Consider the following 15026-nt stretch of genomic DNA (forward strand, 5'->3'; position numbering starts at 1 on the left):
TATATGGTCCAAAACAACACCACAAACCTCTGATGTGAAAAATGTCTAACATGCCAGTCCCGTTTCTCTGCAATGTTATCAACAAACTTCATCCACTAAAGCTAAAGTTTCTGCAGGAATTGAAATCAGTCACTCAACGAATATGTAATTTAGATCAGACTCATGGTTTTCAACTGCATTAATGTCCACAGATATGAGGAAATTCAGCACAACCTCATTCAAGAAGGATCTATCAATATTCTACAGTATTATATTATAAATTTGTTTCCTCTGTAAAGTTTATTATAGCAGTGTTCTGTACAGTATTTTTCTGTAGAGTAGGTACAGTAGCCACGATTCTCTATGACAAATGACTAATACTTTGTATATTGTGTTAACTAAGAGTTTATTTTTGTTTTGTTACGATTTGTGATTGCTGGAATAAAACATTTGTTTCTCAATGTAGCTGAAATGTCAATCTATTTGTCTCTTATTCATCAGGACCTAAAAGATATTCATTTCAATTACAGGGCCTCAAAAGAGACCTGTATTAATTTTCATCATCAAACCGAGTCCGGAGAGGGAAGCCTTCAAAACTGGACTTGAGTCATGTGCTGCACTAGCGGCCATTCAACTCTCTGGTCTCTCTGGTTTAAGTCAGATTTACAGTTGACAGTGTTGGAATTGCAACTACGGGATTTAGAGATACTGAATCTGACAGTGTAGAGTCACTATCTTTCTAACTTTTGCAGTAAATGAATACTGCATTTAAATAGTTGGAGGATTTATTGTGCTACCCATCTCCGTTTACATCAGCTTATACTCAGCCAGCCTAAAGTTGTAAAAAAAAAAACATGTAGGGAAAGACACAAGACACACTGTCTTAAACAAATGATAACACAAAAGACACAGTGAGATAAGAGCGTTTTCCCTTTTTGTCCTCATGTCCTTCATTTCCAAAATCTTGTCTCTCACTCTTGCTAATGAAATTTGGTACATATGTTGTATTTCTTAATCTGGCCAAGTGAATTTCATCAAATCTGTAAATAGAATAGATTTGATTATATTAGATTAAACATTAATGATTCCCTTTGGAAAATTGGGCTTTTGCAGCAGCAAGCAGTTAAAGAATACATGAACGAATAGGATATAGATAAGAATAGAGCAAATGAGAGTTACAAAAACAAAGGCAACTGACAAGTTAAAAGGCCTTAGGTGTTGGCATGCACACAGTGGTTGCAGTCATCTGGCTTTCTTGTTAGCGGTGCGAGGGAATAGTTACATGCAGAGCAACCACCTGTGACTATGTGCTGCTACTATCTCGCTACTGACCTCTCGGTTACAAACACACAAATTAAACATTGTATCCAAAGTTAATTTTCAATTTTATTACCAAGTTCATTATGTTAATAGCATTATATTACAACTTTGATTTTAATAAAAATGTACATCATTCACACTAGTCGTCTTCTACATTTGCTATTCATCCTTCACCAGGTAACAGTAAACAGAGAAATATGGTTGGTTTGTTTCTGACATTCTCTCCATAAAACACACATTTGAGACGGGCAGACCATTTTTATCCAAGATCTCTTTTGGCCAATATATCATCAATATAACAATCTGTACTGAACAGCGCACACAATGCCTTCAGCATCACCGTCATTTTGTGAAGAACAATTATTTCTTGAACTTCTAGTCTGCATATGAAAACTACAATCTCCAACAGCAATACTGCAATCCCCTGTATTCATATTGCCGATACAAGCCCCGATGATTATCCAATCACACGTGAAAATTCTCCCATTTATAATCAGCTCTCGCCCTGAAAAGCCCTTCAGTCAGTAGTTCCTCTTGTGTGTTTCCACCCAGAATTGACAGCTTGACCAGTCACAACTCTGGCAGAGCACGACGCTTCCTGTTGTGTCAAGGACTTGTGACACCGCAGCGCTGACGGCTGCATGAAATAGAGAAGTGTGCACTAGAGGTTGAAAAAAGGATTCCAGTAGTAGAGAAACCGCTCCAGTCCGAGGTTCTTCATGGTCCGATGGGCAAATTATTTTTCTGTAAGGTTCACTGAGCCTCAAATATATATATTAATATATATTTTACTAACTCATAGTATTCATGGTACCATCATTTCAAAAAATGTAATTAAAAAAATAAAATAAAAATGATGCCTATTATATTCATACCTTGGTGAATGAGTTTTAAAATTGGGGGGGGGGGGGGGGACAATGCCATTGATTGTGACAAAGTAACCTTTTAATAAACCATGACTTTAGACAGGATTTGGTCAAAAGCACAAAACCTGTGCCTAAGAAACTTTTATAAATGAAGCCTACTGTTTATTTGTTTTATTCATCCAGGTATTAAGAGTCATCTTGTACTGTAGGAAGATGATGGGGATATTATGCACCACCATCGGCCGTGTAAGACCGAGTGTATTGTGTTTGTTTAGCCCAAGGTGGAGGGTTGCAGAAATGAGTCCAGCATGTTAATGGGTTTTGCTTACTATGGGTTCAGTAGTGCTACTGGTTCTGTTCTGCCAGCTCTCGGGCCTCCTGGACCAAATCCATCAGGGTGGAAAACATGGAGATGTCACTTGGCTGGAGACCCATCTTCTGGATCTGAGACAGACAACGGCACACAGCAGTGTGAGGAGGATCAACCAAATGCACTTCAAATGACACAGAATTGTACACCAGAATTGTAGTATGTTTGTTTATATGATTTTTTCACCAGGAATGTGTGTTTATTTATGGTTATGCGTTCATGTATGTGCCTCCATGCATGCCTGTGTTGTGTATGTGCGTCTGTGAAGCACTGCTGCACCTGTTCTCCCAGGTACTCCACATCCAGAGCCAGCTGCAGGCGGATCTTGCTGTCGTCTGTGGGTCCACCATTAGCTCCCACTGTGGTTGTCGAGGCCGCACCCTTCCGGGCCTGCTTCAGTCTCTTCAGACTCTCCTCCATCTTCCTCACCGAGCTCAGTACCTCCGAGATGGTCTCATAGTACCTGCACAAAGCGTGGACAGGTCAAGACAGGTGGGAAACACAAACTTTGGTGGGGTGCAGACTAGCTGGATAAAGATCTGATTCCGAAGATTCCGGCACAGAAGACAAACACCATCCTCACGTACGTAAAATGTGTCAAAATTAACATAATGGGAATGAGGATGTCATTCTTTCATTTTCATTAGATGGGTGACTGTCAAAATACCATTGGCACAGCAAAGACCATTCACACAACAGAACCTGTGGATATCAGATTAGCCAATCCTATGTATATACGTGTGTGTGTGTAAATTCACCTCTGTGTGCAGTCAGACAGCGAAACTCGCAGCCATTCTTGTGCTGTAGAAGGAGTGACCAGTCCTGTCGAGTCGGTCAGCAACTGATGTAACGGACGCAAGGCGTTGTCCATGTACGCTGACGCGCGCACCGGCAGATCCTGTCCAGGAAGCAAGTAGAAAGTTAGATCAGGAGAGTATTCTTCACAAACTTGCTGGTAGCAAGGATATCCACATCAAATATTTTGCCTGTGTTTAGGGCTATGAGCTGCCTCCATCAATGAACAACAATTCAGTGGTGTCTATGTGTCTGTGGACAGGCCTGTCAGTGTTTCCCTTATATTCATCACGCAAAAGTGAGTCACAACAGCAAGGAAATTGCCAGCAATGGTAGAGAAAATTTTAAATAATAAAATCTCTTAGAACTATGCCCAAATTTCCCACTGAAACATTAATTATTACATTTAATAGGCTCACTGTTAGGGCTTTAAAAATAGTATCCCAATGCCATTTGTTTTAATGCCATCCATGCATCATCCCTCCGAGTTTCATCAAAATCAGATTGGTGGTGTAGCAGTTATAGCCTTTCCAAGGTTGAAATTTTCACCTTTAATTATAGCGCCCATCAGGCCAATCAATGTAATTTTTTAAATGCCACAAACAGTGCCAAAATGAGTCATCCCTCCAAGTTTCATTAAAATCGGACAAATGGCGGCTATGCTATCACATTTGTTGCTGTGAAATAATACAGGATAAGCACTGAAGTGTGTACGTTGCAGCTTCACTGACCTTATTGGTCCTGCGGTAGAGGCGTGGCACCTCAGATGCGCTCTTCAGGAAGCGGCAGGACCGTTCAGTCAGATGCTGGGTCATCCTGGTGTTGAGAGTGGGGATGCTGCCTGACAGACAGGCCTTAGAGTCCTCTAGAGCATCTGACAAGGAAGAGAGCACTAGTAAATGCACAACTACGCACTTGTTACCCAGCCTGAGTTATCCTAGTGCTGAGGCTGGGGATACAGCCCAAAAGAAAAACCTTAGAGTCAGCTAAGGCATCATTATATTTTGTGATTGAGATTTTCTCTATTATATCCTGTTCACAAGCCTGTTGGGATTAATGTCTGAATTTTTTGAATGTCAGTGAACACTGATATTAGTGCCAAGAGCTGTCCCTTCTGCATGTTTTCCATAATAATAAGACCATGTGGGATATAGTCAGGGGTTAAAGTGGGATTTGGCAGGTGGGGGAACCCTGTTCCCAGGGGGGGGGGACAATTTTACATTTTTTTAACCAAAAATGTAAAATTATGTTATATTACTAGATTTCAACATTGAGGTGCTTACATTCATGATTTTGCATAGGCATACTAACCTAAAAACCTATTATTGGGAATCGCGAGAAAGTTTCAGAGCGACAGAGACACAGAGCGTCCCCGTAACCATAGTAACTCACTCTCACTCCTGCCTGCGTGCGCACCACTCTGAGCACCATGCATGGGAATAAATTACAATATAATAGATTTGTGTATATTTCTCACTATTCAGATGGTCTGAATAACTGTGCTGTGCTGCTCTGTCTTGTCTGTCCGTGCGCTGTCAGTGTCTCTTTTCGCACCGCAACGTTATCAGTTATGAATTTGTTTTTCACTGCGTGAGAAAATGGACTTGTGGCGTGAGAGTGTGTGAAGAATGTCAATTGCGTGAGTCTCCCGGTCAATGCGTGAGAGTTGGCAGCCCTGTGAACTCACTTGACATTATTATGTATGAAACTGCCAATCAGATTTATTTACTTATTAATCGAAGGTGCTGAAACGCCGTTCCGGATCGTTCCGGCCCACTTTAACCCCTGGATATAGTACAGAGGAGTAGTCCCAACCAATTACAAAAAAAAATCCTCCAAAAAGATTTGAGATTCCACAAGAATTACCATTTCTGTTCACGGAAAGATTGAGGAGTAAGAACAGGCAAACTGTGCAAGGGAAGTAAAAAGTTCAATTATTTCCCAATGCTCTATGTATGGGTAGCTTACCTTCTACAATAGCAAAGTTTTTGAATCCGATGGCCTCTAGCCTCTGTCTGACCATCTCTGACAACTCCGGTATCTAAGAGAGAGACAAGCCGACTTCAGCGCAGAAACAATTCAGTGGAAACCAGAAAATTAAAACATCAAAGAAACAATCATAAAAGTGTCAAAAAGGGACTGTTTGTCACTAAAATTTAGGCTTAGGTCAAAACCAACTCATCTAAAATCTTGTCATGGAGCAGTTTTGGTGTGTGATATGTTATATGTAAAATATTTGTGTGTGCGCACCTGCTCCTGCAGCTTTTGGATGTCAGCTGCAATGTAGACCAGCTGCCTGATGGAGAGGAAGGCGGGACTTCCGCTCTCGCTGCCGGCCTCGTCCAATGAGGTTCGACTGGAGGTGGAAGAAGCTGAGCTGGGCAGGGGCCTGATTGACTCCTTAGGCACCTCAGGGGGTGGAGTCTTAGTCAGCACCTGTCAGCACGCCAATCAAGGTGAGTGCCAAGAGCAGGTAAAGCAACAAGTAACAAGGCTCTAAATTTGGATGCTGCTGCCTTGGCCTTGTTGCTCTTAAAAATATTTTTTTTACATCATTACAGTCAAGAATCAATATTAAAACCAGTAAGTTGTAGTTTACCTCGTTGAGGAACTTGGCATATCGTGAGTAGAGCTGCAGTGTGAGTTTCCAGAAGCGATGGGCCAGAGGTGACAGGTAGACCTTGTCTGACCAACACCTCACCAGGCAGGACCACAGTACCTCAGACACCTGCAGGTGGTACACACTGCCCGCTGGACAGGAACAGACACACACACAGAGTTACTACAGGAAGTAGGATAGGAACATACTGGTGTTTACAAGAGAGGGTAAATGCTTACCTGGGGCTGCTTCTAATCCGTCACTTACAGCATTCTCCAGACTTCCTGCTATTTCCTTGTACCTGTGGCAGAGGAGGGAGTGTGGCAGGGAAAGAAGGAGAGGGAGAGAGAGAAGACCTTGTTCTCAAAACAATCCATTATCAACTTATTCCTTGAATCTGCTCTGAACTACAAACACTGGTTCATGACAGGAAAAAAACACTAAGTTTACTGGCAATGATGGACTTTCCAGAAAGGCTGAGCTGTGCAGGATTGTTTGTATTGTGAAATGCACACGTGGGATCTAATCTTTGTTTTGACGTGCACTGGTGAATCTGTGTGTTGTGTACTTTACAGTGTGTGTGTGTGTGTTTCGGGGGCAGTGGGAGGTTGACAAACAGTAGAAGACTCAGTGTCCAACTTCCCTGTAATTTCCACAGATCAATGGCCAGTCAGTCAAGGTTTAGTGGCGTGTTTATGAGCTATGGTTAGTATTAGGCCGACACCACAGCTTTGCTTCTTGTCATCATTCAATATGAAACTGCCATCCATAAGCAGTTTTCTAAATTGCCAAAAAAAACAGGGCACTGGTCAACTTATCAACTGTTGGCGACCCAGTTTTTCTGGAATAATGCTGACAGCCAGTCTGGCTTTTCCCTTGAGTCCTTAAGGCCAGACCCTTCAGTTCTTCAAAATATATACTACACAATACCCTCCATCCTGCCAAATGTCTGACCGTATTCACTCAAGCTAACTGAGAGGTCAAACTTTGAAGCTGCACACCCCAAGAAAAGATTAAAACTGTTGTCCATTGCTAAACATACATGCAAAATTCATTGGTCATGAAAGCTGAAGTTGTACGTGTATGAAGAGTTTAATTCTAATATATCAGCATTTAAAAAAAGATAGCACTTGCTGATAAAATAATGCTAGCATGAATGTGAGCCCTACAAAATACATTTTAGAGGATGTAAGTTTTTGTATTTTTAGCAAATGAGTAATGAACATGAGCTAACTATATATAGCATTTTGGAATGAAACTTAATATGTTTAAGGGTGTTCCATTTGCTCTGGAAACTGATGTAGGAGGAATATTGCGTTGTAGTGTAGGGTGTAAAGCGTATTAAGGTAATATGCACCGTAGTTGAAAGTAGACGGGCAGGTTCCACTTGTTATGGAAGCTGGTGTACGAGGGATGAACTCTCAGCCTCTTCACACTGGCCTGCGAACTGCACTGGCGTTCAAACCTCCGCACAAACTCCATACTCACACTATACCGCTGGGAGAGAAGACAAACAGAAGACGCACACACACACACAAACACACACGCAGGTGAGACTACAAATTCCATATTGAATTCTGTGGTAACATACAGTATATACATCCAACGCAAGAACAAAAGCAGAGGCAGAGTTAAAATGCACTGTACTGTCTGTGCAATGCTATAACATTAAGATGAAACTTTAAAAACTTTTACATGCGTATACACACACCCACAGCGTCCGTGTGGCAGTACCTCATAGAATATGTCGGGGTTTCCAGGGTTGAATAGGTAGGACATCCTCTCCTCTATCCCTCGGATGATCTCCGGCCACACAGAGTTAATCAGGAAATCATAGCCTGGCACTACGTCTGCTTTGTCACTGAGGGGAGAGGGAACATCAACACATAAGTAATATGTTATCGTATCGTCTTCATCTGGCAGTATACCAGGCCATTAGACAGAACCTGTCATAAAGCTGATACTCTTTATGAGAACAAGACATATTTAGTAAGTAAATAAGGTGTGGTAATTATGTTGATATATCAATAAAGACTGAGAACACAGCCTGGTGTCCAACAGCTCTACAGCTGAAAGCAGACACTTTGCTATTCTAGGAGAGGTAGACTTCAAAAGATGACAAAGAACTTCTTGATCTATGAATGCTTTGGGAAACTGGGCCCCATACACATCCATGTTCATGTTTGGTGGAAATGAAGCAAACAGCCATGTTGGCCGTATTCCATCAAACTGCACCTCAGGAGACCCATCTGTCAAACTCCTGAAGTTTGCAGACGACAAAACGGTCATCGGCCTCATCCGAGACGGTGACGAGTCTGCATACGGACGGGAGGTTGAACAGCTGGCCCTCTGGTGTGGTCATAACAACCTGGAGCTGAACAAGCTCAAAACTGTGGAGATGACAGTGGACTTCAGGAGGAGCCCCCCAACACTGCCCCCCCTCACCATACTCAACAGCACCGTGCCTGCCGTGGAAACCTTCAGGTTTCTGGGATCCACAATCTCCCAGGACCTAAAGTGGGCGTCCAACATAGACACACTCATCAAAAAGGCCCAGCAGAGGATGTACTTCCTACGCCAGCTCAGGAAGTTCAACCTGCCTCAGGAGCTGCTGATCCAGTTCTACTCTGCAATAATCCGGTCTGTTCTCTGCACATCCATCACTGTCTGGTTTGGATCGGCCACCAAACAGGACAGGAACAGACTACAAAGGACAGTCAGGACTGCAGAAAAAATCATTGGGGCCAACCTGCCCTCCATTCAGGACTTATACATCTCCAGAGTCAGGAAACGGGCAGGAAAGATCACTGCAGACCCATCACACCCTGGACACAACCTGTTCCAACTCCTCCCCTCTGGTAGGCGCTACAGAACACTGTACGCCAAAACAACCAGACACAAGAACAGTTTCTTCCCACAGGCCATCACTCTGATGAACACTTAAATCAGTCATACAGTGACAGAAACTATCCCTGTGCAATAAACCTGTAACACCTACCTCATGTATATAATTACCCCCCCCCCCCAAAAAAAAAAAAGGAGTGAAAGGCCCAGACCAGGGATTTCCTCCTGCTCCTCCTCCCCCATCATCATCATCATCTGTACAATATCTGATTGTGTATATAATGTGTGTATAATGTATGTAATGTGTAATATAATGTAACCTGTTACACCAACAACTCCATATTTATTCCAGCATCTTTGCACTCTGCACCATTGCACTATTGTCCTAGGGTTGTTTACATATGTATATATATATATATATATATATATATATACATATATATATATATATACATATATATATATATATATATATATATATATATACACTTTTTTATATATATGCATATTTGTACATAGTAGTTAAATGTTTAGGTTTACCTCTGTTCATCTTGTTGTCCTTGTTTTTAGCTGTATATTTATTCTGTGTAAGTACATTGAGAGCAACGAAAAACCGGAGTCAAATTTATTGTATGTGTACATACTTGGCCAATAAAGCTGATTCTGATCAGTTTTAGACATGTTTCCATACTAGCATGATGACTTTGGTTCTGTGATAGCATTAATACCTGGATATGGCCCCTCCAGTCACCTCTCTAAGCAGTCTACAGTGGTGAGGAACAAACTCCAGCAGCCTAGAATACATCAGCTGGAGACCATTCGGATTGGACTTCACCAAGTCTTCCACTATCACCTGGAGAGGAGAGGAGAGGAGAGGAGAGGAGAGGAGAGGAGAGGAGAGTGAAATGTTCTTTATTCAACCTCTTCAAATAATAATTGGATTTGATTTTGTTTTTCAGTTGTTTATGTATATATCTAAGCAGGTTATATTTTGGCTGCATTTTATTGACATTTCATTTAGCGAGCTCAGTATCAGTTCACGCACTAAAATCTCTTACTCTATTAACTAATGAGGTTAGCACTGGCTAATTCGCTGCTGCAACATTAGCTGGCTATTATACTCCCATGTGATTATCGCTAGTTTTGTGAAGCAAATATAACATACACCTAGTTACAAATGGGTTATCTCCTCAGCATATCATGTAGGCAACCAACACCATGTGCTGTATCATAGGCGCAATGAATAATGGTTGTTGTATTTCCCCAATATGCTTTCAGTGCTTGACAGCATTACAGCATTACATCACTTTGTTTTTGTAAACTACATTTACAAGAAATGCCATGTTTGGATCTCAGCTTAGTGCATCACAGCACCTGAAATTAATCCAAAACAAAAATGTACTTGGGTGGCTGTTAATTTACCACTGTGATAAAGCATAAATGCCCTAAAATTTACTTTAAAAAGTGTGTGGTGTTTACCTGGTCCATGTATGGTTTGACCAGCACCTGTCCCACCAGGGCCTCAGCGTCTCGGGTCTTATCTATGGTGGCGTAGGTCCTGAGGCAGTGGCGCACCATGTCCACGTTGGTCGTCTGCAGACCCTCGATCAGCAGGCCCTCCAGAGACTGCTGCAGCATGGAGGTGATGCCTGCGATTCGCTGGCAGAGGACAAAACATTTGACATAGATTTACTTTGAGTTTTACATACTTTGAGTATCCAAAATATTAGGACCATGTACTCATTCTAGGAAATAGACAGACCAAGTGAATCGTGAATCGAGGTGAAAGCAAGGATCGCGTATACATTTTTCCTATTAAACCCACTTCACTCATGAAGGGAAGATGTCGATGGATAGGAAATTAAAAGTTTAAGAGGAATTTTTAAATCTGGAGACAAGTGTAACATGGATTGTGCAGAACGAGGTGCATCATAAAATTAGGAATATGGTCTGAACACTCAGTGTAGATCACAGCACTGATGTCAGTATTGTTTGTCCATTGTTTTATCAGATAATTACAGGATTAATGAGTGGACAGAAGGGCAGGCAGATGGACTGACTGACTGGCAATTGATTTATCAGTTGTCTGATTGATTGATCGATTGACTGATTAACACACTTACAGGTCTGACTTTGTCCAGTAGGGGCATGCCTTTGCTCTGTACAGCATGAAACTGCAGCTGGTTAAATTCTGTAGCTATCCTCTCCAGGATCTGACCTGCTAACAGAGGACTGTAGACACACACACACGCGCGCACATACACACACACACACACACACACACACACACACACACACTTAGTACAATCTACCTGCAATAATCAAGCTCAACCCATTTGAACCTCTGATGCACTCAAGTACTCAGCCAAAGTCTTTGCGGTGCTTCATGGCAACAGTACAGACATTTCTCTAACAATGGGATGGAGTGCTCAAGTTCACATTATAGAAAAACATGTTTGGGCACTGCAGCACCAAAAAGATAAACATGCAATGTTATAGCCAGCACCTATTTCAGCAGTGGTACGACCCCTAAATGATGTCTAGGGTACAGAGGGGAGTAACACAAAACTGGTAAGACCAAATATTGAAATGCATCCATTTGCCCATATTCAACTGCTACAGTAATCTACCAAGTGATTGCCGGTGGTTTTACTGTACAGTCAGTTCCCTACCTGCTGATCTCCAGAGAGCTGGATTCCTTGGAGTTCTGCGAGTGGAGGATCTTCTCGATCTTCTCCACCGAGCGCACCACCTGGATCAGCCTCAACACACACACCTGTTGAACAGATAATATGATGTGATACTTTATTGATCTCTGTAATCCATATTGACGCATACACTAGGAAACTGTTTCCTGTTGCAAGCTCAGCTCCAAGTTCAGCTGCTTGTAATCATCTGATTACATTAAAATTAGTAGTAAATATCAGTAGGGGTATGAAAGAATTCGGAAATACATTAATCTTCTTGGGTATACAGCACAAAAAGTCGTGCTATTTTGACAACTCTTCCCCTCTAACAACACTAAAAATGCTAGCCTGTTTTATAAAACTGACTTTAGAAATCTATTTACAGATGAATAAGAAAAGATAAATCAAATGATAGTAGACGACAACAGCTGAGGAGCCAAACCTTTTTCTTCTGCAGGTCATCCTGTTTGGACAGCTGGCTGTCTATAGAGTGAATCACCTCACTCACACAGGAACGCAGGCTCTGCAACAGAAAACAGTTAGCTGACATGCATACACTCTGTGGCAAGAATGACCAGCCGAAGACAGGTATGTACAACCACACAATACGTACCATAACCTCCTCTCGTAACTGTCCCAGGGGCACAGACAGCTGATTGAGGGCCTTGTCCATCCCAACCTGAGAAAAAGGAGCAGAGAGAGGTCGGTGTTTAGAAAGAGTCTACCTTGACATTTTCAGATTTACTTCCAAAAATTAACAGGGTATGGTTCACTCCCTTTAACATTTCAAAGATAAACTTTGAGAGTATATACAAAACATTTTCAGAAATTATTTCTGAGATTCATCAAGCCAGTTTACAGTAGGTGTCAAGTTTGCCATTTAGACATAATGAGAAAAGTGGTCAAAAGGACCTGGGCACGCATTTCTAACTGCTTCATATTCTGTTAAGTGTGACAATGGTTGTAGAGCAGTACTAATAGTTGATTGCAGGCTCTGCCTATGAAGCTCACAACTACAAATACAGTGGCTGATATGCAACCATAATAACCACTCACCAGGTTGGTGGAGAGGTTAACAAAGTCAGCATAGTCCTTGTTGATGAGCTCCACCATGGCCGTCTTCAGTAACTTATAGTAGAGCTCCAGGTCTTCTCTCATCTCCTCCAGCTGGACCTGCTTCCGACACTCCGCCACAAACTGGTCAACGTCAAAGTCATCCTGGGGCCAGAGAGAGAGTAGGCAGCAAGATCAGACAGGCCAGGACAGACCAGCAACATAATACACAGATACTCAGATAACAGCTCCTACTGGACAGGCATGCATACAATAAGATGCAGTATCACATAGACAGAGACAGACAAGCTGTATCAGAGAGATAGGTATGTAGACCGAGAGACAGGCAATGTTTGACAAGACAGGCAGACGGACCAAGACAGATCACCAGACACATTCATCAAAGTTTAACTGACTAATTTGCCTCGTCATCTAAAGTCGTTTGGTGTTTTAGATCAGGCTTCATGCATTGCAGATATGCATGATACAGATATGCATTGTAGACTGTGATTTAAGTTTAAAAGCTTGCTAAATAAAGCATCTCTACCAAAAAAAAAACAAAGAATCTTTAAGAAGGAAGCAGGAACAGCCAGTAACAGCAGCTAAACAGCTAAACGTCAACTAGCTAGTCTAATAACTTTAGCTAGCGTGTTAGCATGTTAATAAACGTTACGTTAACAGATTCTCACCTTCATAAAAACGTCCTTGTCGAAGCACAAAGAATCAGGTCCCTTTGGCAGATTCATCTTTGACTATAAGGTGTGAAACATACACAGTAAACGGGACGAGCCTCTAGCTAGCTGCTGAACAGGAGATTTAACCAAGCTTCCGCAAACATGGCAAGAGCACCAACGAGGAAGAGGAGTCGAGTCTGGCGGCCTACAATAATTCTACCGCGCCTCCCAACGGTCGCCACGGGTAAATGACTGTGGCAGGATGGGAGATGGGTTTGGGCTTTTCAACTTCGTGTGTATCACATCATTCAGCATCAAAACAACCTCGTTATCTGATGAGTTTGTGATTCCCAGTTTTAAAATGCTCAATGCTGATTTTAATGGTATCTTGTTTTTAACTCTAAAACCAGGTTTTTGGGGAGGAAGGAAGGAAAGAGGGAAGGAAGGAAGGAAGGAAGGAATGAATGAATGAATAACAGGAAAGCTACCATCACTGCAATGCTGTAGAGTATTAGGACTACTGCACTGCTGAGATTTAGCAAAAATTAGGAAAAAGGAAGGAAGTAAAGAAAGAAAGAAAGAAAGATAGAAAGAAAAACTAATGAGGGAAGGAAGGAAAGGATGAAGGAAGGAATAACAGGAAAGCTACCATCACTGCAATGCTGTAGAGCATTAGGACTACTGCACTGCTGAGATTTAGCACCTTGAATCATCACATCCATCCATCACCACATCACATCACATCGTCACATCCAAACCAGATAAAGGCCGGCATGGCCCGTCTGTTTTAGCACTCTCCAGGCAAAGTATGTCAAAGTCACTTAAAGGCCTTCTGTGATTTCAGACATGGCAGACTTGAGTGGCCAATTAAGAAAATGTCAACCAATCATGATAAAGCAATATCCCATGCAGCCTCAGGATGTAGGTATGGCTGTTACTCTGCAACATAGGAATTCATGTTGGGGGAAACATTCATAATCTGTATCATCTTAACTGTATTCCCACTGCATCATCTGTATTGTACTACCTTATTTTATCCTGTGCTATTGTAATATGCTGCTTGATTCAATAAAGCCTTCTCTCAATCTGAATCTGATTCTGAAAAGCATGATGAACAAGGGTTGGTCATCGTTGTGGAAGCCTATTTCCACTGCCACATAACAAAGTGAAATATAGAATAGCTCTATCAGCAGCGCCTTATGATGTTTTAAATTTACATGGCCATATCCTGACATCCCAATGTCTTTGAATGAGGTTATGTTATCAATGACCTTGGCTTAGCCAAAGTGATTCTCAGGCTAGACTCTGTTCACCAGATAAAGGCATGGGGCTAATCAATGGAAACTTTAGTGTTGAAGCTTCAAAAGGATTAGGATTAGGAGCAGGATTTTATTAAAGTTAGGGAGAATCTAAATCATCAGCTGTTTTAGAGCACAATTGAAGGTGCAAGTGTTATAAAGAAAGGTTTTTTGTCCTTACTGAAATGGAGGGTAAACCCACCTAAATTCATGACTTGACTCGCCTTTTTGATCTGACATAAATCTTTTTTAGAAAATCATATTACACATCATATTTTAAGGTCTTTCAAGATATATATAAAAAAAAAAACAACACAAAACAAAAACAAAACAAAAAAACACATAAACTACTGTTTTTCTCAAAATATATATTTTTTCATTATATTGGGGGTTGTTTGCCTTATAATAATCACCAACTGGAGGTCATGATTACCCCCATTTTACATCACTTGTTTCCTATTATTAAATTAGATTCTATATAAATTTCTACATTTTATCTCCACAAACAAATTCCAATTAGTCTTAGTGTAGCGGCCTAAAT

At 41.5% G+C, this 15026-nt stretch overlaps 1 protein-coding gene across 1 annotated transcript; it reads right to left on the reverse strand.

Annotated features, from left to right (window-relative positions):
• Positions 1-1352: 1352 nt before the first annotated feature.
• On the reverse strand, positions 1353-13328 carry cog2 (component of oligomeric golgi complex 2). The gene is made up of 18 exons (XM_071911678.2): positions 13203-13328; positions 12517-12678; positions 12074-12139; positions 11903-11983; positions 11446-11549; positions 10897-11005; positions 10253-10432; positions 9502-9626; positions 7664-7790; positions 7287-7426; positions 6169-6230; positions 5930-6081; positions 5581-5766; positions 5299-5371; positions 4062-4204; positions 3294-3433; positions 2815-2998; positions 1353-2609 (listed from the first exon to the last, which is right to left on the reverse strand). The coding sequence occupies exons 1-18, from the start codon at positions 13257-13259 to the stop codon at positions 2511-2513; spliced, it is 2190 nt and encodes a 729-aa protein (XP_071767779.2). The 5' UTR covers positions 13260-13328; the 3' UTR covers positions 1353-2510.
• Between the last annotated feature and the right edge of the window lie 1698 nt (positions 13329-15026).

The sequence above is a fragment of the Centroberyx gerrardi genome, chromosome 15 (assembly GCF_048128805.1).
Source record: "Centroberyx gerrardi isolate f3 chromosome 15, fCenGer3.hap1.cur.20231027, whole genome shotgun sequence".
NCBI classification, from domain to species: domain Eukaryota; kingdom Metazoa; phylum Chordata; class Actinopteri; order Beryciformes; family Berycidae; genus Centroberyx; species Centroberyx gerrardi.